The 24038-nt window shown below is 47.4% G+C and overlaps 3 protein-coding genes across 7 annotated transcripts; 1 reads left to right on the top strand and 2 right to left on the bottom strand.

The window, feature by feature from the left end:
- The first annotated feature begins 89 nt into the window (after positions 1-89).
- LOC121590800 lies at positions 90-3017 on the top strand. Its single transcript, XM_041910802.1, has 4 exons — positions 90-406; positions 482-652; positions 789-943; positions 1026-3017. The coding sequence occupies exons 1-4, from the start codon at positions 306-308 to the stop codon at positions 1964-1966; spliced, it is 1368 nt and encodes a 455-aa protein (XP_041766736.1). The 5' UTR covers positions 90-305; the 3' UTR covers positions 1967-3017.
- Positions 1975-2471, bottom strand: LOC121590806. The gene has a single exon (XM_041910812.1). The coding sequence runs from the start codon at positions 2469-2471 to the stop codon at positions 2010-2012; it is 462 nt and encodes a 153-aa protein (XP_041766746.1). The 3' UTR covers positions 1975-2009.
- On the bottom strand, positions 2772-23631 carry LOC121590798 (uncharacterized protein CG45076). 5 transcript variants are annotated; one of them, XM_041910801.1, is made up of 10 exons: positions 23280-23631; positions 16641-16670; positions 15182-15553; positions 14135-14250; positions 13903-14054; positions 13056-13112; positions 11921-12082; positions 5011-5206; positions 4724-4940; positions 2772-4656 (listed from the first exon to the last, which is right to left on the bottom strand). In XM_041910801.1, the coding sequence occupies exons 1-10, from the start codon at positions 23361-23363 to the stop codon at positions 4003-4005; spliced, it is 2040 nt and encodes a 679-aa protein (XP_041766735.1). In that variant the 5' UTR covers positions 23364-23631; the 3' UTR covers positions 2772-4002. The 5 variants fall into 5 exon arrangements, with proteins under 5 accessions (XP_041766735.1, XP_041766732.1, XP_041766733.1 ...); XM_041910798.1 differs by lacking the exons at positions 11921-12082; positions 13056-13112 and having other exon boundaries at positions 5011-5191; positions 23280-23630; XM_041910799.1 differs by lacking the exons at positions 11921-12082; positions 13056-13112 and having other exon boundaries at positions 5011-5209; positions 15227-15553; positions 23280-23628.
- Positions 23632-24038: the final 407 nt, after the last annotated feature.

Genomic DNA, 24038 nt, shown 5'->3' on the forward strand with positions numbered 1-24038 from the left:
GGATTTTCTCCCCCCGAGGATTGCTAGCGCGCTGCTTGCGGTGGTATAGAATATTATTGTTTCTCCACTCTGCAACAGTTCTCAACCGACCAAGCAAGCGTTGGCATCAGCGCCGTTGCCGGAGCAGCACGCACGAACGGTGGCGCATTGAGCAGTGTGTGTATATGACGCGTAAACGGCTCGTGTGGTAGAATTCAAAGAAATCGATTAAACATTCGCTCACATAGGGCGACGTTACATTTTTACAACATTGTGCGGAAATTGTGGTCGTCGAAATTGTCCCCTAAAAAGAAAAGAAAATAATTATGAGCAAATCGCCTGCAAGCGTAGTGTCGTCCGATGAAACGCACAGTGCCAGTGATGAGTCGCTGGTCATTTCGGCCGCCACTTCACACACTTCGCTCAGGTAAGGGGGTAGAAGGGTGACCAACAATGTTTCTGCCATCGGGTGTAATTACAGCAGTGTATGTGTCCCTTCCAGATCGGTTGGAGTGACGAAAGTGGTGCGAAAAACATCCAAAGACGAACCGTCTACGGCCGGAGTTCCGATGGTCAAGGAAAGACCACCATGGCGTCCCGCAAGCCTTACCGCCGTAGTAGTGCCTCCGCCACCGAAACCCGACATCAAAGCGCGGCTGCTTGAAGCTTCCAAGTGAGTGGTTCCCCTCAGGCGTTCTGCGAGCGTTCGTGTTCTATTTATGAGACGGCGTCCAAAAATAGCCAACCCCAACAACGACCCCGCACGTGTGCGTGAGTAAGGGTTTCAAGCAGCGTTTGCATCGTTTCAGGCGTATGCGTCGCGTCAATGCAGCGGTGCAGACCGATCCGGTGCACACGAAGCTGATGAAGGAGGTGTCCACCGACGAGCAAACCGATCTGATACCGATGGTGGACGAGGAAATACTGACCGATGGCAATCTAGTGATCCGTGAAGTTGGTAACTGTAAGTAAGGGGGAGAAGCGGATGTTTTTTTACTCAACCGTGTTGCTGAAGTTTGTGTGCCATTTTACGGCTTTTCTTCTAGTGATTCTCACACATTCCGTTGCGCAGATGACGGACGGGGTGGAAACGTGCGACAGCGGAACCCAGACCGCCATTCCCCGGAGTGGAATATCGTTCCGGAAGTTCCTCGAACCAATCACCGGCCACGAGCAAATGGTGAGCCCGGTAGCTAGCGCCTTGAGAACACCGGAAGAAGATCAGCTGGAGCTCGAAGGTACAAAGCCGGAGTCCGAACAGCAACACACGAAGCCTATGTTCTCCTGCACCGAGCTGGAACCAGCGAGCGAGCGCTTTCCGAACGATCCCACTGAACCGTGCTCGTCGCAGAGTGGCAGCGACAGCATCAAGGAACCAAACACGCCCGACCTAATCAGTGCGACCGTTGAAGGTGACCCATCGCCACACCGGACGGCCGCGACACTGCTCGAAACGCCCACGTTCGCGGCCTGGCAGAATCTCGACTTTTCCGACGAAGAGTCGGAGGGATACGTGCCCCGGGAGCTACCCCGCCGACCGATCGGTGAAGGCGATCGTCCGTGGGCCGACTTTAAGGATCTGGTCATCGGTTCGCGGGTAGCGAACATGCGCCTCTCGCCCGTGCCGCCCCGCAAACCGCGCGCTCCCAATCAAAAGACGGTGACGTGGAGCGACCGGCAGCACCGCGCCGTCTCGAAGCTGATCAACGAAGCGTCCGCCCTGGTCGACATGTTCGATCACGTGTCGCTGCTGCTCGGGCCGGACATTACGCTGCACAAGCTGCCGCCTCAGCAGGAGTTCCAGCTACCGCCGGCAAAGTGGGAACCACTGCTGACGAAATCGTGCGATCTGCTCGAGGAAAAGCTGGCCCAGGTGAGGCATCTTTCGGTGAGTGATTTCGAGCGCCAAACGCATGAACCGAAAATTTCGATCACATCTTGCACCAACTCCCCGATGCTGTCGGATGTGGGACCGGAGGACATTTAAAATATGAATTCTTCTAAGACAGCGCTTCATTTTTATTCACTGTTCATACCCACCCCTTCGTTGATGTCAGTTTTACCGCGATTAGCAGACCCACGGTCCACCAGGCGGTTTGGGACCTTGTGGCGCCACTTTTTGGTCCATTGCAATCATCCTCTTCGCACTCCTCGCAGGCGGACATGCGAAACGCGGAGCTGAACGCCTCATTACCCTGCCGGGACAGTAGTGCACACTCGCCACTAACGGCACAGCCACGCCAGATACGTTGCGGCGCTTCGCTGGCAGTTGGAAGGAGACGTTTGTAACCACAGACCGGTTGCACTGGATGATTGGTGGCGCTGAATGGTTGGCAGGAAGTTTTCTCCAGCACGGCAACATTGTCACAGTCTAGATCACTGCTATCGGTACTGCAGGTATAACACTCCAAGCCGTATGCGAGCGGGAAGCACAGCAGTGTGGTAGCAGCAGCTAGCAGGATCGTACACGGCGAAGCTAAGACGATCCTCATCTCGTTCAATTGCTATGGTTGTGCGTTCCTTGAAAGTCCTACCGTTCGATTGACCAGACACGAAGTGAAGGTTTCCTCTAAATGTGCAACTGATTCGACCCAGGCAGCTTGAGTGTTTGAGACTGCTGCGACGCTACAGATAATGCTGTGTGTGGTACTCGAGCTAATCCTATGATAACCGGAAGACCGATACCCAAACAGTACAGTGGAAGGCCAACAAATACGATACGATTGGCTCGGGAGCGGCACTACTATTAGCACAGACAGTGCACTGGACCAGTAAAGTACAAGCCATTTGGATTCGATTGTGTTTGATTTTTTTTCTAATCTTATTTACACCTTTATTTATTGTCTTATCGATCGGCAATCGATTGGTGGTAAACTTAACAATTCAACAAGAACAAGTATGCATAACGTAAAGGAAACGGAAAACAATCAGGCGTGAAGAATGTAACGGAACGGAGACGACAGATCTCTTAGTGTATAGAGTCCACTGGCTGGCGACCAGCGGCATAAATGTAAAGATAACTCAAGAAATGCAATAAACAAACAGAAATGTAATGCAGTGTGCAGTGCTTTGAGAAAGCGAAGGACAGCGACACTGACCCTCAGCTTCGAAAAAGAAAACCTTAAAGCGGCCACCACGGTCTTTTGCTAACCGATCGCGCTCCGCATGTCGTGGCCTAGTATCGAAGTACGCGGGCACAGAAGAAAGAAATGCACTCCCTAACGCTTAACATCGTGTACGGTTAAGAGAGAAGCTGGCAGAACATCGCACCGGTTGTGGGGCGAGGAAATTTGGGGGTGAACGGAGCCGGAAGCATGTTCGCTCGAGACACTATCCGTGTTTGCCCATCCGAGTTCTACCCGATATAGACTTTGCAGACCGTTGCGCTATATCAATCGAATCGGATCGGAATACATTTTCGTTAATTATGCTTCTACTTGTTATCAGTCCCTTTTCCTCCCCCTCGCCCGATATATGCGATATATCATCCCCCAAAACTGTATTCGATCGTATCGGCGCAATCAGGATTGGCAGTAGCGTCGTGCTTTTGCGCATGCTAGGCGAGTCTCTGGCGTTGTTGTTTCGAAAATGCAGTACGCAGCCAGTAGCGTGCCTGGTCTCTAACGTTGGCTGTAGTACGCCACGACATGGGAAAATTTCGTTGAACTAATGAATTTAAAGTTTTGTTTTGTTTTTGTTAGCGTTTTTCGTTCGAATCTAGGTCCCGCAGCACTGGTGTCAATTATTCTCTTATTCTTTTTTTTTCAGACGTTCGACCAGCTTTTTAGGCAGCATTTGGACATGCGCGGATAACATAGTAGGAAAGTAGCGCACTAATTTGGCTACAATAGTCGTTTACATGTGTATATATGTGTCTGTGTGTGCGTTTTGTGCTAAAATGCTAGCTAGCTATCCTAACAATAATTCGGAAGAGAAAGAGAGAGAGTGAGAAAGTGAGACAGTAAGCCCTAGCCCTTAGTTCTAGTGAGTGTGGCGTCCGGAACACGTGCGTGGCGTGTCCGTTCACTCGGCAGCAGCAGCAGGACTCTCCTCAGTCTTGCTCTCCTCGGTGGCGGCAGGCTCGGCGGCCGGTGCCTCTTCTGCCGGGGCCGCTTCGGCGGCGACTTCGGCGGCCGCCGGGGCAGCTTCACCCTCGGCCGGCGCGGCTTCACCCTCCGCCGGAGCGCCCGTCTCCTCCAGCTTGGCGGCCTGGCGCTTCAGCAGCTCCTCGTCCGACTGGGCGATCGCCTTCAGCTCGGCAATCTCCTTGGCCAGCTCCTCGTTGTTCTCCTCGATCGCCTGCTTCTCGAGCTCGTTCAGCCGCGCCAGCTCGTCCTCGCGCACCTTCTGCGCCTCGGTAATGCGGCTCTGCTCCTCTTCCGCCGCCTTGCGCGCTTCCTCCTCGGCGGCCAGGCGGGCCGCTTCCTCTTCCGCCGCCTTGCGGGCCGCCTCCTCTTCGGCCGCCTTGCGGGCCGCTTCCTCCTCGGCCGCCTTGCGGGCCGCCTCCTCAGCCTCCTTGCGCTTGCGCTCTTCCTCCTCCTTGCGTTTCTTCTCTTCCTCCTCCTTGCGCTTCTTCTCCTCCTCCTCCTTGCGCTTCTTCTCTTCGGCTTCCTTCTTCTTCTTTTCCTCCTCCTCCTTCTTCTTCTTTTCGGCGGCCTTCTTCTTCTTGTCTTCGGCCTGCAAAAATGGAAATGGCATGTAAGGGACTGTGTGTTTGCTGCATACACGCAGATGCTACCACTACCTTCTTGGCTTCCTCCACCAGACGTGCTTCTTCGGCCAGGCGGGCCTCCTCAGCAAGTCGTGCCTCCTCGGCCAGGCGGGCTTCCTCGGCCAGGCGGGCCTCCTCGGCCAAACGCTCCTCCTCGATGCGGCGGCGCTCCGCTTCTTCGGCGGCCAGACGCGCTTCCTCCTCCTTGCGTGCCTGCTCCTCCTGGCGAATGCGTTCGCGTTCGGCGGCCCTAAAGAATGAAAGCAAATGTTGCAAATGTTGGACAGTTCTCGAGTAGGATATATAAAACCGTCACTTACGCCTCCTCCTTTTTCTTAGTTTCCTCCAGCAGCTTCAGGCGCTCCTTCTCCAGGTTCACCGGTTCGTAGCGAACCTTGTTCAGCTCGGCCACGCGTTCGAGCGCCTCCTGCTTGTCCTTGAGCTTCGAATCGGTCGGATCGTCGTACAGCTTCGGGCAGTTGAACTTGCGCGTCGGGCGAACTGGATTTAATTTTCCTACTGTTGAGTTTCAAGTTCGATTCCCATCGGTGGAGAACGGAGTCGAGGGCCAAGGAGCGGTCGGAACGGTTGCGGTACAGGTGGGATGCGTTGGGTTGGTTGGTTGGTTGGTCGGGCAGGCAGGGGAAACGGATGGATGAGAGAAGAAGAGATATCTACAATCAGGGAGTCGGTTCTACAAGCGACACTACGATGAGTTGGCATGTGTACTAGCAGTGGATAGTTGGTTCATATTCGTTCATTTGTTTTATTGCTTTACTCAGGCAGAAGCAGCGAAGCGACAAAGGGCGTTGCCATTGGAAACACAACCCGGAAGGCATGGAAAACGGAGGGGCGCAAACGGTCGTCTCAACGTTTCGGTTACTAGTCTGAAGTTTCAATCTAGTAATCCGTGGAACCATTTCGATCCTCGTTTTCCTTCCCGGAGTGGGTTTGGTTCAAGTGCCGGAGGGTGAAGCCGTGAGATGAGGGACAAAAGGACACAATGAAATTAAACACACACTACTAAAAAACAAAGATCGGAAGAGCATGCAGAACCCAAATCCAAAACGGATAATAACAACTGTTGTTTACATCGGTAAGTTTTTAACTCTGTTGTACATTGTGAGATCTCTCATGGATATCCCCGCGAATTGGTGAACAGCAACGGTTGTTAAATAGTGCGCGTTAGTACAAGCCAATTCCATTGCATCCACAAGCAGCATGCCGGCTAGGGTTAGGGTGGTACACATTCCAGAGCATTGTTTTGAACTCCTGCAAACCAACCAACGTGTGTAGGAAGGCCGTGGTCTACTTACTTTGATTAGCTGTTAGAACATGTTTCGGGGGGCTTTGAGGAGATCACATTCAGCAGGGTGGCTCTTACATGGGAAGACACACACTCGCGCAGACGCAGAAGGAGTCAGAGTGGGAGAGAGAGAGCGAGAGAGAAAGTGCGAGCGTGCGATATCGCGAACGTCGGGTTGTTGTTGTTGTCGAATTGTTTTGTTTTATACAGAGGGGCGAATGAGTGAAGAATGGAATATAAAGTGTTTTTGTTGTTTTGGTGGTTTGTTTTGTATGTGTTCACGTGACGTTCGAAACAAACAAAAGGACGAAGAAAGTGGGGTGATAGTGTAGGGGTAAATGATGGGACAAAGATAACCTAGAACAGCTTCCTAGAGGACGTGATCTCGTTACTGTAGATCTCCATTTGTAGATGGCATCTGTTATACAAATAGGTTCCGCTAATAGACTCGAAGTTCTTAACAAAAGTAATACACAAAAAAAAAACATGACACTAAAAGAATGCTGCAGAGTGCCACAGTGAAGATAGCAGAAGAGTGAGATAGAGAGAAACAAGAAGATACAGGGTAGATACTACACAATCACAGCGACAACCACTATTTACACGGGTTTTTAGAAGACTATAGAAGACCCTACAACAGTGCAGCTACAATAGAAGAAAGAGAGATATATAGAAAAGGAATAGAAGTGAAAGGAAAAGAAGATAACTCCCACCTGTAAAATGCCTGTCAACTAACCCTCCCCCAGTAAGATCATGTACGATCGACCATCGATCCATTTTCGGAATCCGGCGTCCCGGTTAACATGGAGCGGAGTGGAAATAATTCAATAAGCTAACAAATGACTTTGTTTCCCATTAGGTTGACAGTAAATATCGTGTATCTTTTTCACAAGTTTTAAAAATGAGGCGATTCGTTTCACATAGTTAACTTAAGGCTGTGGTTGAAGTGTAAAGCTAACGAAAGAAGTTTGATGATTGCAATCGTTCCGCCTACCCTGCTCCTTGCTTGAACGCAGGGGGTGGCAAGCGGAATACTACATCCGGTAAATAAATCTGTGCTCTAGTTTTTGTTTTGTATCGATAAACTGTAAATATAGTGATCCATCTGTTAAACTATATATATACCCTCGCTTGCTGGCTAATGGAACATGAGCTGAATCAATAGTTTAAAAGTACACAAACGTACAGTATTCGTAGAGAGCGATTAGATATAGCAAGCTTTCCCCTACCCTTCGGGATGATCGTGAGCACCCTGTGATAGTTTCCACGACTGCTGGAATCTACCTAACTTGATGTGAAAGTACTGGCGTTGACGGCGCTGGAATTCTAAACTAGAGGTTGCGTTCGGTTGTTTTTGGACGCACGCACGTTTGATCGCAGAAGTAACCGTTGAACGTTAGTTTGAAAGTTCGAAAATGATCGTTAAGAGCAAACCATACCATTAGCTCGTTAACCATTTTTGGCAAAGCGCAAAGCTGAGCACTAACTCTAAGCTCTGTTGCGGTTACGATCAGGCAAAGGTTTTAGCGCCTCAGGTATGTTGTTGGGAAGAACGTTCGATTCGTTAAAAGAAAAAAAGCCCCTCCGGCCGATGTCATATCCCGCAAGGGGCAGCCAGTTGGTAGAATGACCGCCGGGCGAGGATAGCGCCATTGCTACGAGCTATATTTAAGCGGCTAGATTAACGTCACTGCTATAGATGCCCTTCTTGTCCCCGAGCTTCGATTTGCGAACTTCGGTTTTTGTTTCTGTTTCCTTAACTGGAGTTGGGGATTTTGATACGGTTAGTGTGCCGTTGCATTAGGAAAAGTTTGTGCCAGAGAGTGGGTGTAGTGTGCATAGGGCGTGAGGTGCATTGTTTTAAAAGAGAAAAAGAAAAAAATAATATTATGGGAAAGATTATATATAGAGAGAAAGAGAGAGAGAGAGAGAGAGAGAAGAATAAAAATACAATCATTAGGATCACCAAGTAGGAGCTGCTTGCCTGTCTGCCTGCCTGACCGTTTCGTGCTCGATCGTTCCCGCTCTCTAATGGGTACGATCGAGCATGGGTTTTCTTTTCAGTTTATTTTTTTTTTGCCAGGCAGAACATTTCCCCCATACACACAAAGAAACACAATGTATTAGATGACGGTGTGCTAGGTATAAATCGACGTTAAATACTGGCGAAACGGTAGTGGGTTGATGGGTGGAATTTTGATGTTAGTATTGATCTGTTTTTTGCCAACTGGCACGTAAACGCACCACAGCTGACGTTGTATGTATCGTAGTGGACGGGTAGTGTAGGTAGTGCTTGATGTAATGGTGACGAGCATCACAACGTTAGCCAGAAAGACCGATGACTGAGGAATGGGTTGCGACAGCAGGCGACTGAACGCGGCACATTTCGTTTGCGCGCAAAATATTACTCACAGAAAGTCCCCGTAATCCCATAATGAATGTGTGTGTTTGTGTGGGAGTCTACAGCCTCCCACAACTGACGTGGAAAATTACGCGACAGGTGTATACGCCGAAATGTTTTTCATGCCAGTTTGCGAACCAACACGTCCCTTCCCTTCTAGTAACATCCACCCCGATGGGACCGAACCAGCCGATACACGCGCTGGTTGGTGGTGAAGTGTGCACAAAGATGTTCTAAATTAATCACAACCCGGCAATCCTTGCCGGTCGTGCACAAAAAAAAGGCTGGAAACACCTACTTACGAAAACAAACGGGGACAGGGAGTGAACGAACTTCAGATGCTGCGATAGTTTAGCCAGACAAACTTGCCATCGTACATTTTGCGCTGGTTCGGGTTCAGCATGTTGTGGTAGGTACGGGTGTGTGTGGGGTAGAGGTGCTGACGGTAGAGATTGTTCTTAATTTTTACTAAACGTTCGCGACGTTTCAAATATAATTTAGGTTAAGTTTTTTAGAAAAAAATAGGAGAAAATAAATAGAGCCACATTAGAAATGGGACAGTTTGGCAGCGATTAAACAAACTTGGACGTAACATACAAGGAGTGTACAACAAGATGGCTGACATTCGGGAGCATTTTTGTAGGAGTTTAAATGACAGTGGTTTAACTGGAGTTTGTATTAATCAATTAATCTAGTTTCGGGGTGTAATTATTGAGGAGACAAATTTACGTTTGATCACCAAAACCAACAACCAAACAATACACAATACAGAGGATAACTCTACCAAAGTAAATGACAGTTACTAAGGCAACTACTAAGAAAGTGCTTGGGAGTGTACACTTGCAATGCGCGAACCTGTTCAGTGTAGTATAGCGTTGCTGTCTGTTGTGTGCGGTACGTGTGGTGCGTGAAGTGCCGTAGGTACTACCGAGTTCCACCACGCTCGATTCGCTAGTACACTAGGCCTAACCTCGGGGTCTTTGTTCAGTGTCGTCGCCTGTTCCGGCTCTGCAAGAGCATCAGCGTACGCTTTGCGTTTCTTATGAGCGTCGAGATTAGAAGTTTTCTTCGGCAGCTTGCTATCACTGCGCACCGAGCGATCGTGTGGTGAAAGTGTTGTGCGTTGTGAAAGTAAACAAAAGAGCATGTCAAAAACCATTTCAGTTAACCAGGGTGTACTGTTGGGTTGGGTGCTAGCCCGAGCAATTCGAATTCCCCGATTCCCCGGATGAGTTAGATCGCTTCAATGCTCGAACCTAGTCCCAAAATGCGAGTTTTTGTTTTCCGGAAACCCCCTTTTGTCAATTTACTTGTATTCCTCAAGTGCCTCTTTGGCGGCCCTCATCATCGATCTCTGGACCCGTTGGTGGAGTTTGCGTTGGACTCTCGCAAATACTGTTAGTATAGGACGGTGATGCCAAACGGTCGGATGTGTCATGGTGGTAGCAGTAGTAGTAGTAGTAGTAGTAGTAGTAGTAGCAGACAGTAGTAGACAGTGGTGTATACGGAAGAACGTAGTTTGGACGGTGGTTTGTCGGTTGGAAAAAGGAGCAACGGGTTGAGAAATAGATTCGTATTTAATCATTGCTTAATAAAGTGTAGTTTGCTAGTGTATATGGTAATACAATACAGTGTACTACTGTTTGGTTTGGGTTTTCAGCATGGTTCAGCATTTATTGAGCGCCATTTGTTGGGCCATTTAGAGTATAAAAAAGATGATTTCCAAAACACAACTTCTAGCGAATAACGGGGTTTAGTAACGGGAGGGAAAAGGAATATTGTAAGACGATCGCAACGATGGTTTCCCAATCAGGTACAAACAGATGAGAGAACAAACGAAGTTTAATCACAAACGAAACACTCTCGTTCCATTACCGATACGGCCTAGTGATACTGGTTTTTTTTTTGGTTTTGTTTAATAGGAAGTGGAGATAAGGTGACTTAAGGCTGGCCTAAGGATACTCGTGAAGGAACTCCTTAAACTCGTCCGGTACCTTGTACGCATGGTTCAGGTAGTACTTTTCGAGATATTTCTTAATTTTCGTGTTTACTATAGAGGCGGCAGAAGGGAGTAGAAATAAAGTAACAATAAAGCATCATTGCACATCCACATGGTAAGCGGTTCGATCAAATGTAATATCAAAACAGAATTTCACTCGTCAGCAAACAACCACGATGACGACGCAATGAGTCGTAACGCTACTGCGCGCGTGTCCTCTTAGTCGTTTCGTTTCGAGTTCGTCACGTTCGCAACCCTAGTACGGAGCGTTTAGTAGATACGGTACGAATAGTACGAAGTGATTGGATAGGCAAAGTACCGAACAACGATCGATGGTGCAGTACTGTAACGGTAGCGTTCTAGAAAATGTACGATTTTAGACGTCCGGACGATATGAAACAAAACAAAGGAAAGAGATAAATGTAGAGAGAAACACAGAGAGAGAGAGAGAGAGAAAGAGAGAGAGAGAAAGAAAAAGAGAAACAGAGTGATAAACATTACACAGCTACGAAGGTGAAAACGAAGTTTAGCGTACAAATGTGGGCCAGCTCTTGGAAGGGAACCAAATTGTAGTTTTCTTCGCCCTACCGAACTGCTTGCGGTTGCAGCAAAAGCAGCGCACTGGAGGATACTATATTTTTTAGTGCAATTTTGAAACGCTTCACACATTCAGTGAGTAGGTAGCAAACAGTAAAATGGGGGTAAATTGGGTAATCGAAAAAAAATAAAACACATTGACGAGTATGAGCCGCTTTTGCGTTTTGCGCGCTGCAAAGGGCTAGCTTGGTGCATCTTTAGAGAGAGAGAAAAAAGCTTCCCGAAGGTTTTAAAATGTTGGCTGCTGGTTGGAAGCAAACGAGGCACATATTAACCATGCAGCGCGACTGCCCCGCCCGCCTGTTATTTCGCCATCGTTATTTGCCTTTTGATAGGGATCTATCACTATCACTAGCGAGGTGGTTGCGCTTTGAAAATCATCCATTCGTTGCTGAAAGTGAGGAATCGAATTGGTGCTTAGTTTGTTCATTTCTTTAAAAAAAATTTGGGTGCGTGACGGTTTCTCTGTTTCTCCTCGAAAGGACGTAGGAAGGACTCAAAAGGGGGGTAAAAGGCACTTGGGTTGCGGTGGGTGAGGACAAATTGTGGATGTTGTACCGGGGTGTTGGTTCGGGTGTTGTTTGTATCTGTCTTCTATGCTTTATTGTTCACACCACGGTTCACACAGTAGCCCGTTTGGTGGTGGTGGCGTCAGTGAGGGTGGTGAGACGGTGAGGATGCCCTGGTCAGGGACGGGAGACGATCGGTCCGGTGTGATATCGCGATCGCTCAGCGACGATCGGTGCGAGTGCGAGTTGGTGAGCGGTCGGGTCGGGTAGTCGGTAAGAGGGCATGGCGTATGTGGTTGTTGGTGTGGTGAGGATGGTGATGATGTTGGTGGTGTTTGCTGCTTCGGAGCCTCCGCCCGCGCCGCCTGGCGGGCCCTCGATTGTTTGTCCTGCTGGCGCCGGACCCGTTCCCTCTTACCTTCCTCCACATCGGCCTTGGCCTGGGTGCGGTTCGACTTATAGTACGACATGACGTTCACATCCTTGCCGACCTTCGCGGTATCGTAGTTATAGATACGGGGCTTGGTCTTCGGGTAGGCCTGCGAGCCAATGATGCGCGTACTGGCCAAATGGTTCTTGCCTGGAGCGGGGTGGGGGTGGGAGGAGTGTGTGCCGTCGTATCAGGGACAATCAAAACACCAAATCCGCCACCAACACATCCGGGCGGCGATTCGATTGTGTTGGATTGTGTTGAACAAATCGACCGCACATCGAACAGCGAAACAGAGAGTGTGTGAGAGAGAGAGAGAGAGAAAGAGAGAGAGAGAAAGATAGAAAGAGAAAGAGATAGAAACAGAGAGCAGAAACCCGGTTGCGGTGGTGGGACGGGCAACAACAGTAACAACAACGACAACAAAAAAACGGGAGAAAGGAAGAGAAAACAGAGAGACACAGGGTTTCGAATTAAGGTGAGGCACGAACACTTTCAGCACGCAGCACGTGATGCGTGTAACGTTCTCGATGCTCGATGCTTTAGCAAAACAAATACAGTGTCATAACTACACTTTGGATTTGTTTAAATTTGGCCAAAACAAACAAAAACGCACAACAGGCAGAAGAACATGGTGAGACACAATGAAAAGAAATAAAAAACAAAACAGCACAGATCGCGCAATGAACAAATGTAACAAACTTCGAACAAGCACCCGGAAACGGAACATCAAAGTTGAAAAGAAAATGAAACGAAAACAGAAACACCATATGCATTCCAACAAAAGAAAAACAAGTTATAACAGTTAACAAGAAAAGAGTTAAAGCCCCCCGAGCCAAATGAAAGAAGTTCGAGGTTGATCGAGGTTGAGACGTTGAGTCTTGGAATGCTTGGCAAGAACAACACATTTTCTCCTTTATGGTATCGAGTTTACGTCGATTCGGACATGCTTTTTGAGCAATTCTATTGCCCACTTTCATACAGTGTTGCTGGTGCGGTTAACACAACTCTTCTACCCTTGAACCAATCGTTAATAACATCAAGTTTAGCAGTTTTACAATCAACTTCTTCGAACAGTTTCGATCAGTCACGCACACGTACACGTCGGGATCACTATACTAACCATCCTCATCCACATAGTAAGTGTAACGCCACAGGATGTCATCCAACAGTACATATTCTTCGGTTTGTAAAATCAAGTTTGTACAAGGTTCAAACCCAAGAATGGTTTAGAAAGGTTGAATAGTACGGGAAATTAAAAAAAAAAGATGAAAAATACACACACAAACAACAACAAAAAAAACACAAAAATACATCAAACAAACCCCCATACAACCATAAGAAATGTAACGTTGCAGCAGTTGTAGCAGTTGTGTAGTAGCAGCGATATTATGTGGCAAAGCGTACATCCAACCGGAGTAAACCAGTGACACCGGGGAAGTGATGTAAACAGCGAGTGAAGGAAGAAACAACAATATGGTAAGCGATTGTAAAAAAGAAAACAAAGTCAATAAAACGAAACTAAACCCGACACACGTACAAAATAGACAAACAAAAAAGATCAAAGAATAACATAACGTTCGAACACAACTGAGATTTGATGACGAATGCAGCCAAGAAACGGAAACAACAAATGAAGCAAAAGCAGTTTGAAGCATATTTTCAGCATAAAAGGGGATAGAGAAATGCCATGTTTTTTTTCTATTATTTTGGGATACCAATGAATTTTCAAAAAAATGACATAAAATTTTTGGAATTTTTTGGAAGCTCTAAAGAAAATCAAAAAAGGGAATTTTAAGGGTTTTTCGGGGACTTCTTTCTAGCAGGAAGCTTCTACTATGTAAGAAAGAGGGATTTTGATATGTTTTCTCTCTGAAGATAGGAAGAGAGACACCGGCCTCGGATGGAGAGACGGATGGGTGTGGACGGAACGGGGGTTTTGAAATTGGCGTTCAACGGTCGGCACTTACCGACATAGCGCGACGCTGGCGAATGATATCTAGCCATGGCTTCGATATCGTTACGGACGCTGCGAATCGGATCGGTAATGTGGCTCTTCACGTAGGTGTCACTGTTCAGGCGGTTGTGCGTGGAGAACGGATCGTACACCCACTTCTTCGGACTGGTGGACAAGTGTGGACAAAATGCAAGTCAGTTAGTGGGTCGTGAAGGCTTTCGTGATCTGTCGCTCGCTATACATACTTCGGTTCCGGAGCAGCCTGAGCGATCGGGGCCATCAGACGTGGAACGGGATCGTTCAGCTGGCGCAGCAGCAGTGCGGTCGAGTTGCGGATATCGCTCTTTGCGTCCTCAAACTCCTACAGACGCAGGACAGCGTAGCATCAAGCGAGATCGAAGTTTGAACCGTAAAATGAGAAATTGCTTATTAGTTTGCTACGAACGAGAACACCAGTAACACTACCAACTGCTAACGGTAACAACCGCCGCGGGGCGGAAACGGGCAAGCTGTTTTAATAAGGATGCTGTAGGACGTTTTAAGTTGCTCGGGGTTGCTTCTTTCTACAAGCGGGGGAAACGAGCTTCAGCGGACTTACGACCAAATGTGAGCGGGAGCGGGGGATCATCAAACTACGCATCACGCAACACATTGAAGCACGCTCGCAAACGAGGTAAACGGTCCTAGTGGGCAATGCAATGGAGACGCATGGTAGCACGTGGTTTTGACAGCGCAGTGGTTGGTGAGTTGAATGAAGTAGTGTATGTTGGCTGCGTACTTTTTAATTTGTGTTTGATTTGCGTTGCGTACTTCAAGATTTCTACCTGCCACGGGGAGGTTACGATTTGTGCAGTACGAAACGGGGCAACGATTTGTGAACTTTGCCAGCGAACTGCGAATGTGGGTCAAGGTCATGTGAGCGTTTCCCTACACAGCTTTGGGCAGTGTGCACGCGTGTACTGATGATAGTGTTATTGCACCGAAAAACACAGCTTTGGGCAGTGTGCACGCGTGTACTGATGATAGTGTTATTGCACCGAAAAACAGCGCTTTCCGTGTGTTAAAGCTTTTCCGAAACGCGTTGATTTGCCGGTTAAAAACGCACCCTTGCGCTAGCGGGCTAGAATAGCGCGGGTAGAATAAACAGAAGGCAATACAGTCAGTGAGTTGAGCGTTAAGGTTTGGTTGATACCGGCGTGGTGTGGTGGTAGTATTTACTGTGTTTGTATAGTAGAGTAGTGTCTGGCACTTCGGTATACTTTCGGTCGGTGCTGCGTGTTTCCATTGCTTACCAAGTATGAGGGCGAGTTGTAATACTGCTCTAGGGCACTACTTACAGGACTAGCGCGATATTTACGTTCAATGCGATCGAATTCTTTGTTGATGATCGACGGGCGCAGGTAGGGCGAGCGGATCGTGACGACCCGGGCCGGCGATACGATGACGCGGGCCGGCGAGCGGATCGCCCGCACGGTGCGCATCGGCGAGCCGAGCACGCGGACCGGCGAGCTGATCACGCGCACCGGTGACCCCAGCACCCGCATCGGGGATACCACGATCCGCGGCGGCGACGTGACGACCCGCGTCACTGGAACGAGCCGCTTGTGCGCAACGTACGGCATCGGTGTGCGGTACGTCGTGGTGGTGGTGGTGATCGTGTTGAACTGTTTATGGGGATGGTGGTCATGGATAGTTTTGTTGGTTCGTGGTGGTTGTTTTGGTCATCATGTGTGTTGTTGATGAGTGTTGACATGTGACCAATAGCAACGGGGGTTGATTTTTTTTTGTACACGGCATCATTTGTACACACAAACACAAGACAAAAAGGTACGAAGGTAACGATGGTGGTGGTAGCACATTGGGATGAATTGTGGTGCAACGATTTGTTGGTGCAGATTTACCGAAACGAATACGGCGGAGGTGTGTGAAGATTGGTGAACACGGGAAAGGAGACGATGAGATAAAAAACGGAGAGAAAAAGAGAGAGAGAAAGAGCAAGAACATGGGGCAAAAGAAACGAAGAACGCATTAGAGACTAGAGAATCTATTATTTACAAACACAAACATGAGAAGAAAACGTAGTCCACCTTGATCGCTAGTTGATAAGTTGATCGCTAAGAATACTAAACTAGGTTGTCATCATTTAAATATTGCTCTTTTTCTCATTTAACTCAATGCTATCTACATAAAAAACTATTAAATTTGATGTTTGACAGCTAAGAGGAGGAATGTGCGAACATACTTTGAAGTACTAAGACATATTGTGGTATTCAACATTCTACATGCTTTGCAGAAGGACTTTATATCTTTCCTACTTTACTAATAAATGTGAAATTATATCTTAGAAATTATCTTAGAAATGTGAAAATTATAGCAAGAATTATAATCTATCATGTTTTACTAAACTGTTAAAATGGTGACAAAGATACAAAACTGACAAAATTATATGTACTAGAACTGTACTACTAATTTACGGTTCCTTGTAAGAGAATAATATTTTACAGTCAAAATTTAGAATTAAAAATCAACAAACAAATGTTGAAACGTGTCTTGAAAAGATAAATGTGAGTCGAGATGATTTTGTACAGTTTTGTACATATGAATTGCAGATCTAACACACTACAACAACTACCCAAAAAAAAAACAACATTCAATATACAGTGGTGAAAGAAATCGGATACATTGGAGTGAAAAACTTCGGTGGAATCTATCCTGTGGGAAGTAAAAGAAAAAAAAAAAGAAAATACTTACGCGTGGCACACCGGAGTATCGCAGTGGAGTCTGTGAGAAAATAGTGGGGGGAGAGAAACGGAGGTTTGCAATTATTCTCAATTCTCATTCGTACGGGTACGGAAAGAACGTGAAGAACGGTGAGATCAGATGAGAAACGAACAGGTGTGTGGAGTAGACTACCAAGGAAAGAAGATGAAACGCAGATTGTGGAGGAACCGGGAGTTGAAGGTGAGGCAAAGAAGATACAGTGGTTGGTACAGATGCAGCTCATAAGACGGGAGTGAAAATGGCGTTGGAAAGAGGAAAGCGAACGATACAGTAGAAACAGAAGAGAACGGCACAGCAAACAAACAACGTAGATGTACAAAATGGACAAAACAAAAACTAGCAAACAAACATATACAAAACGAAACACACATTCACATACACACGAGAAACACTTCAGACTTCCGAGAAGTTTTTGTTCTGAGAGATGTTTCTCGTTGAATAAATACATAGAAAGTGTAAGTAGGTGGGTAGTGTGAGTCTGTGGATTTGACAGTTAGTACAGTGGAATAGTGGAACAGCGCAGTGCGTAGTATGGCTGCGTACGTTGCGTTTATGCTGTTATGTTTAGGTTGTTCAGGGCAACAAGCTCTAAGGAAGTTTGACAGTTGAGGGCAATGCGGTACGAACGCTTAATTTTAAATAGATTCGATTTGATTTTAGAACAAATGTACGCATTGATTCGTTTTTGTTGTTGTTGTTGTTGTTGTTTGAACATCAGTCTAATAAAACCTTTTTGTATGAACAATATCGCATTCCACTGTACTAAAAGCCGTCCGCAGTCCCCTTTTCACTACCTCCCTACGCTACGTGTGTGTTTTTATGTGTGCGTGTGACACTGTGCTTTGTTTCCGTACGTGTTTGTGTGCATTTCGTATGTCCATTCCATATCGAACCAACAAAACAGGAAGAAGGACAAAACAAAACAAAAACACAGGCTCGTTTGGCGATTGGAAAACAGTTTGTTCTCCATATCGGTTTTCCGGCTTTATTTTAATCAAACATTTGATATTTTGGATTGAATTCCGTTGGATAGTTATATGATTTTCACAAATGTAATTCAAATCGTTCAATTTTCTTGATAATATATGCAGAATATAAATATGAGATACAATAAATAACGGGTTAGTACCGGTGCACCAACTAATACTCGCTAAGGAGGGTTTGAACTACTAAGTGGCATGATGTTACTAAGGTCCCCGGTAAGGGTACTTATAGACACGGTGCATGTGCTACGCTATAGTACAACAGGATCCCTCGCTATCTGCAATCCCTTTCCTGGGAGCAACCGTTACTGGTAGCTCGACCCGGACGAGCGTGTGAGGAGCGTGTTCGAGACAGTTGGTGATAGTGGTGAAGTTTAGAAACGTTTTCACAGTGGGAGGGTTAGTATTGTGACGATCGAAGGCCCCTGCTCGAAGGAAGGAAAAGTATACAAACACAGAATACACACACACACAGACACACAACACAGAAGCCTTCGATGGTTCGCGTGTAAGGGTTTCAGGGTCGTCCGGCGTAGCGTTTACACGCGGTACGAGTAGTGCCGGTAGGTGGTACCGTGCGGCAAGCGTCCGGAAGTGGTCGAGCTGTAGCTGTAGCCACCGGGGCCACCGCCCGTGGTCGAGGTGCGCTCCGTACTGTACGAGTAGCCGCCCGGTCCGCCGCGGCTGTTGCGTTCCGTGGTCGACGAGTACGAGGACGTGGAGGTGGACGGGCGCGAGTACGGATTGGATGAGTTGGCTGACTCGGTGACGGTCTTGTAGGTCTTTGAGTACGTGTAGGACTCATCACGACGCGGCGTCGACGTCTCGACGGTCGTATAGCGTGGGGTCTGCGAAATGCGTTCGTTTTCAGTTTGGATATGTTTTTTGTTTCTTATGTGTGCGGATTGTTTTTTTTTTTTTCTTGCTTGTTTTTATTATTCAAATGCTTGGGCATTACATTATCAATGCGCCTGCTTTACTGCTAGCTTGCGGGAAAGGCAAGGGGAAGGAAAACAAGGAGTAAGGTGATAGGGAGGGCAGGAAAGTGTTCGCTTATCTTTACTCTGTGTCTGTGCAAAAGCGTTCACGTTGCTTCAACGCAGCTTCACAGCAGCTTCTTTTACTCGTTGCGTTTGGAGAAATTGAAACAAGTTTGCAAACTATTCCCATCTTCGCGGTTCGTTTCGTTCGATTAATGATGTTTTTCGTAGCTGGCGGCGCATTTTGTGTGTGCATGTGTGTCTCGTTTAATACTGTTCTACTAATGTAGCCCGCCCTCTGGTGGCTAATCCGGCAAGCAACACGGCCCCATGCCGTGCGCCCTCTAGTGGCGATAGTAAGTGCGAGCATAGCCCGGCTCGAAAAACATCACGTGCCGGCGCCCTTCCTTGACCGGGGCCGTCCCGTGCACGCGGCGCAGCAGCGTATCCACGTTGTCCGCGTCCGTCGTGTGCCCGGTCGCCCGATTGTACTCCCGGCGGTGCAGCTCGTTTGCGATACGCTGGCGGTTTAGGTCGCGCGGCGACCGGTACTGGTCGATCGGGCGGGCCAGAATGCGCGGGTCCGGCTCAATTCCCTCGCGATTGATTGCCTCCAGTATGGAGACGCGGGCCTCCTTGCGCGGCTGCCGCTTGCCGTACGCCGTGACCGGGTCCGGTATCAGGCTGGGCCGCGGCACAAACGGCACCTTGTCCCAGTCGACACCGCGTCTCTGTGAAGAAGAGTGCAGTTTGCAGCAAGTGCAAGTGATTGATAGTGGTCGGTGAGGTGGTAGGGCGGTGGGGTTTTTTTTGTGACAGGCGGGCACGCAGTGGGAGGCCTTCGTGACGCAGCATCGAAGAGGTATGGTTAGGGTGGGGTTTTGGTGGTCCGGATGGTTAGCGTTAATGGCAGTGAGAGTTTGCATTGCTTTTTCCTCCCCCCAAGTGCGTTCATCAGTGCCAGCTAGATGTCAACAAAGTAGTGCGCTACTGATGCCAAGTACGGGAAAGGACATGAAAATAAGAATTTTCCAAAAAAAGCTACACAACCTTACTGTGCTACTCATAGTGAGTGTTGGAGTTGTGAGAGCGATCTATTCCTACCAGTTAAAAAGCACATTTTTTTAGCTTCAAAACTATACTCTGCCACGAACGTTCATCCTCTAAAATGATGGACAAAGGAAACCAAAAAACAAAAACACCCATTCCACACCCATCTGTCTCCCTTTCCGGCCATCCCGACAGCCCGACCGGCCACTCCACTCCACGTTCGCTTCGGGTGTGAGGTGTAGCTTATTTTTGATCATCCGACCCATTACGAAGCGTGACGGTGACCAGCGTGTGCTGCTGCTGGTGGTTGTGCTCTGTTTTTGTGCGGTACATTCCGCGCACACCGAGCACGTTTGCGTTTAAAAATAGCATTTGCTCAGTCTAAAGTCTACCCACCGACGGGCAAAGCGGTCCTTCCTGTCGAATGGAGCACCATTCCGCACCCGCAGTTGTGTATGAGGGTGTATGCGTTTTTTCTGTCTCTGTTTTTTTTTTGTTTTTCTTTAGATAACCCTGTACTTGCTGCCGTGGAGAGCACTACACGAATGATAGCTACTCCACTACCACTACCATCACCTCCACTACTGAGCGTTTGCCGCGTCGAAAGTACAAGCGTGCGACGTTCGCCCTTGCCCGCCTAGACAACATATTTTTAGTTTGACAAATGAGCGAATGTGTGAGATTTTTATGTTTTCGTTTTTGCATGCTCTTTTTGAACATTTTCTTTTTCTACAGCTGGTATGTCAAAACATTAGACATTTTTTTAAAAGTATTTTTGGAAAAAATAATTTGGATACACTGTAAAAATACTGCTTTTATCTTTTTTCGCCTCTTCGCTCGCTTAGACGCGCATACGCCGTACGCAGCCATTTTTCGCCTGACCGCATTATGGCGCCTCGCAGTGGCGCAAAATTGTGTCATAATTTGGAGCGCAAGTTAAGCTATTTGGAATACCAGTGTGGGGTTTTATTTTTAGCAACTGTGATCCCATTCTCACACCGCTGGTGTTGCGCGCGTCACACACACTCACACAGGTATGGTTACGGCTAGTTTGCAGCCATTGAACCTGACCCTGTTTGGTTGAGGTGGTAACGGTTTTTTTTTTTTGTGTTCAAACCCATCGTTGTGCTGTACGCAGCCACACTGCAAAATTCGTCGGGGCAAAGCAGGTCGTGAAGGCTACTTTGATGTCTACCGAGCGTGGCGCCAAAAGCGCCACCATTTCAAAAGCAGCCCAAATTTCACACAATTCCTGGTAATTATGCTATGGGGTAAGCCGTGCGCCGTGCGCATCCATTACGCGGGAGGTTCGCATTCTGTTTCGCATTTCGCCACCGGGCCACAGCACTCGGGCGGTGCGGATTAAATATAGAATTCTATCGTGCCACGTTTCTGCGCTGCATTGAGCCACTGGCAGACGTTTGGCTTGGCGTTTGGCCACGTTTGTGTAAGGACTCCGAGGAACAAAACACAACTCGAAACGATATCGAGTTCCGGCATTACAGGGGATTAGATGGTGTGCTATAAAATCCGGATCGACTTGCTAGTGCCAGATGGTGTAACGATCGGGGAGGAACGAGCGTACGGAGCTCATAAAATCTTCGACTGTTTGTTCCGTATCGCTTCGAAAGGGGAGCTAATTTATGGGGGAGAGCGCCTTACGGTGACATCTTGCGTAGACGGGAGCTCGTTGTATATATTCTTTTTCTCGGAATGTAAATCTCGCAATAGTGCCAGTAGCAAGATTTATTTGATTCGATTTTTTGTTTTGAGCGTTATACAGTTTAGTGCGATATTGTTCATTCATGTTCGTCATGGATGGGTGGAATAATTTCCAAACGTGTCTCAATTTCTTCATACAAAAACAAAACAATATACATAGGTGTGTCCAAAGCTCTTTGTACAATACTGAGATAAATATCCTAAATGTGAAACAATAACCATTTATAGTCGTGTTGGTATTTCATGGAGTTTTTTTTAACATAAAAATTACATAAAAAATGAAAACACAAAATGTACACCAATAATTTAAAGATAAAAGTTTAACAAGAGAGACACAAAAAACGACAAAGTAATCAACATACAAACATGTACACGGTACAAAATGAACAGCCAATCATGAGAAAAAGGTACATATGAGAAGAACAAAAACATAAATGGCCCGGTTACGTACAACCGTTTTATAGCCCATAGGAAAATGGAGAAAATGGAGAAGAAAGTAGTAAAGTATGTGTAATGTTGCTTTCGCTGTATGTCGCTCGGTGATGCCAACGCTCCAGCACACTGGTCCAAAGTATTGTTTGTGGACCGAATGCACCCATCAGCAGATTGTGGGCGTAAAGTTTGTTTGTTTCACATTTGTACATGGGGGTGGTAGGGTGGTGTTTTCCTTCGAGCTTTCGAGTATTTTGTTTTTTTTTTGTTGGAGCTTTAAAATGACGCACTTGACGCACTTTGGAACAGCGGATGAGTTATGTGAGTTAAATGGTGTGGTGGTAGGAAGGAAGGAAAGGAACGGAATACACACATACACACACACACACGGCCACACAAACACACGCAAGACACCTAAAGAGGAGTTAGGGCTAGGGAATAGAGTAAGGAGAGGGATGAGCTAGAAAAAGACACACAGCAAGAGGGACACACACACGCAACCGTTGGACTGATCGGTGGCGCAATCGTGCTGTGTAACGTTCAGGACCAACAAATTCACCGTCTCCCTACGATTCTATTTTGGTACCGGTTCGTTCCGTTCCATTCACGTCAATGCGAGCTGTCTGTCGTTTCCCGTTTTCGTTATCTTCGAACGTGCTGTATCGTAGCAGTGATCGTGAATTGGAAACGTACCGAAAAACACATCCACCTAGTAAGGTGGTTGCTTAACATTCAGAGTCTTTAGTAGCACTTTTTAGTAGCACGTACACTAGATTTTTTTCGAGAGTGTATAACAGTTTAACAGTTTTTAGTACAAAATTTTGTTCCACAGCACATTTTTATCGACTACTAGAAACCACAGCACTTTTGTTTTTTGCTTTTTTTTACATCATATCACAAAACCTTGGAGACGGTTCACTCAAAGTCACTGAATGTTACACAACTCACCAAGCGCACACTGATCGACCCGAGGCGGAAAAAGGATCACTTTTGACCGAGTGAACGATCAAACCGAAGGTCAGCGATTTCAAGATCGGATCGCGATCCAGGCCTGGCTGGCAGAATTGAAACTCCAAAATTGTATCCGTTTTTTTAGAATTTTGCTCTTTTTCACTTGATCATGATCACTACCACAACGAGATTCGGTATCAGCAGTACACTCGGTCAGGGTTTAGGTACACTTGGAAAGCGGATCGTTGGAAGATGGAAAGGATCTCCAGGTGGTCGTGGTGTGTTTGGGAGGAGTTTTATGTGGATTTTTTTTTAGTTCGATGCAGGAAGGGGAATAAAATAACTCATTCCGCGCGGGAAAAAAGTAAGAAAATAGATAGAGAGCGAGAAATTGGAAACACTTTTGCGATGGGTTGTTTGTGTGCGTGTGTGAGAGGGGGGAGTTTTGTCGTAGGCTCGGTTACGGGATACGATGGGAAACGCATGCTTACCGTCACAGTGTACGAGGAAATCGTGGGACGGGTATAGCTCGAGCCAACCCGGCGGGTGGAGTAGAAGTCACTTTCGTAAACCATTGTGTTGTCTTAGCTGGACGGCACGCGTTCGGATATACTTTGGGATATACTGTCCTTTTGCTGGTGGCTTACACTTGTCACACTACTACTGCTTTCCACCGGTTTGGTTTTTGGGTGCACTTGCTGCGCTTTCGCTGGTCGAAATGGTTCTGAGCCGTCGCACACCGCTGTGCGATGAAGTAGTCCCTCTATCGGCGTCGGTTTCGGGGGTGCTTCGGGCGCTTGAGCGTGCACTGGCCGTCGGCCAAAAGAGTGAGACGGTCTCGCGCGATCGGGAGTAAGATCCCCTCGGTACCCGTTGGCCGTGGTGAGCCATGGTGTCCGGAAGCGAGACACAAAACGCTTCGCGAGCGAGCTGGATCGGGATGCGTCTGCGCTGTGGTGGAAGTGAAATCGAGGCAACCAGTGCCGTTGCCATGACGTCATGGGAGATGGTGGAACAGGTGATGGTGGCAAGCGGCTGACAGTGTGTGTGTGTGTGTGTGTGTGTGTGTGTGTGTGTGTGTGTGTGTGTGTGTGTGTGTGTGTGTGTGTGTGTGTGTGTTTGAGCGTGTGGGCGAAAGTTATCGTTTTCGCCGAGTTATTTATTCGTCCGCGTGTGTTGGTGTGTGAGATTTTCCGTTCATATTTTGCGAACGTAATCGCGACATTCATTGAATGCAACAGACCGGACAG

The sequence above is a fragment of the Anopheles merus genome, chromosome 2R (genome assembly GCF_017562075.2).
Source record: "Anopheles merus strain MAF chromosome 2R, AmerM5.1, whole genome shotgun sequence".
Taxonomy (NCBI): Eukaryota; Metazoa; Arthropoda; class Insecta; order Diptera; family Culicidae; genus Anopheles; species Anopheles merus.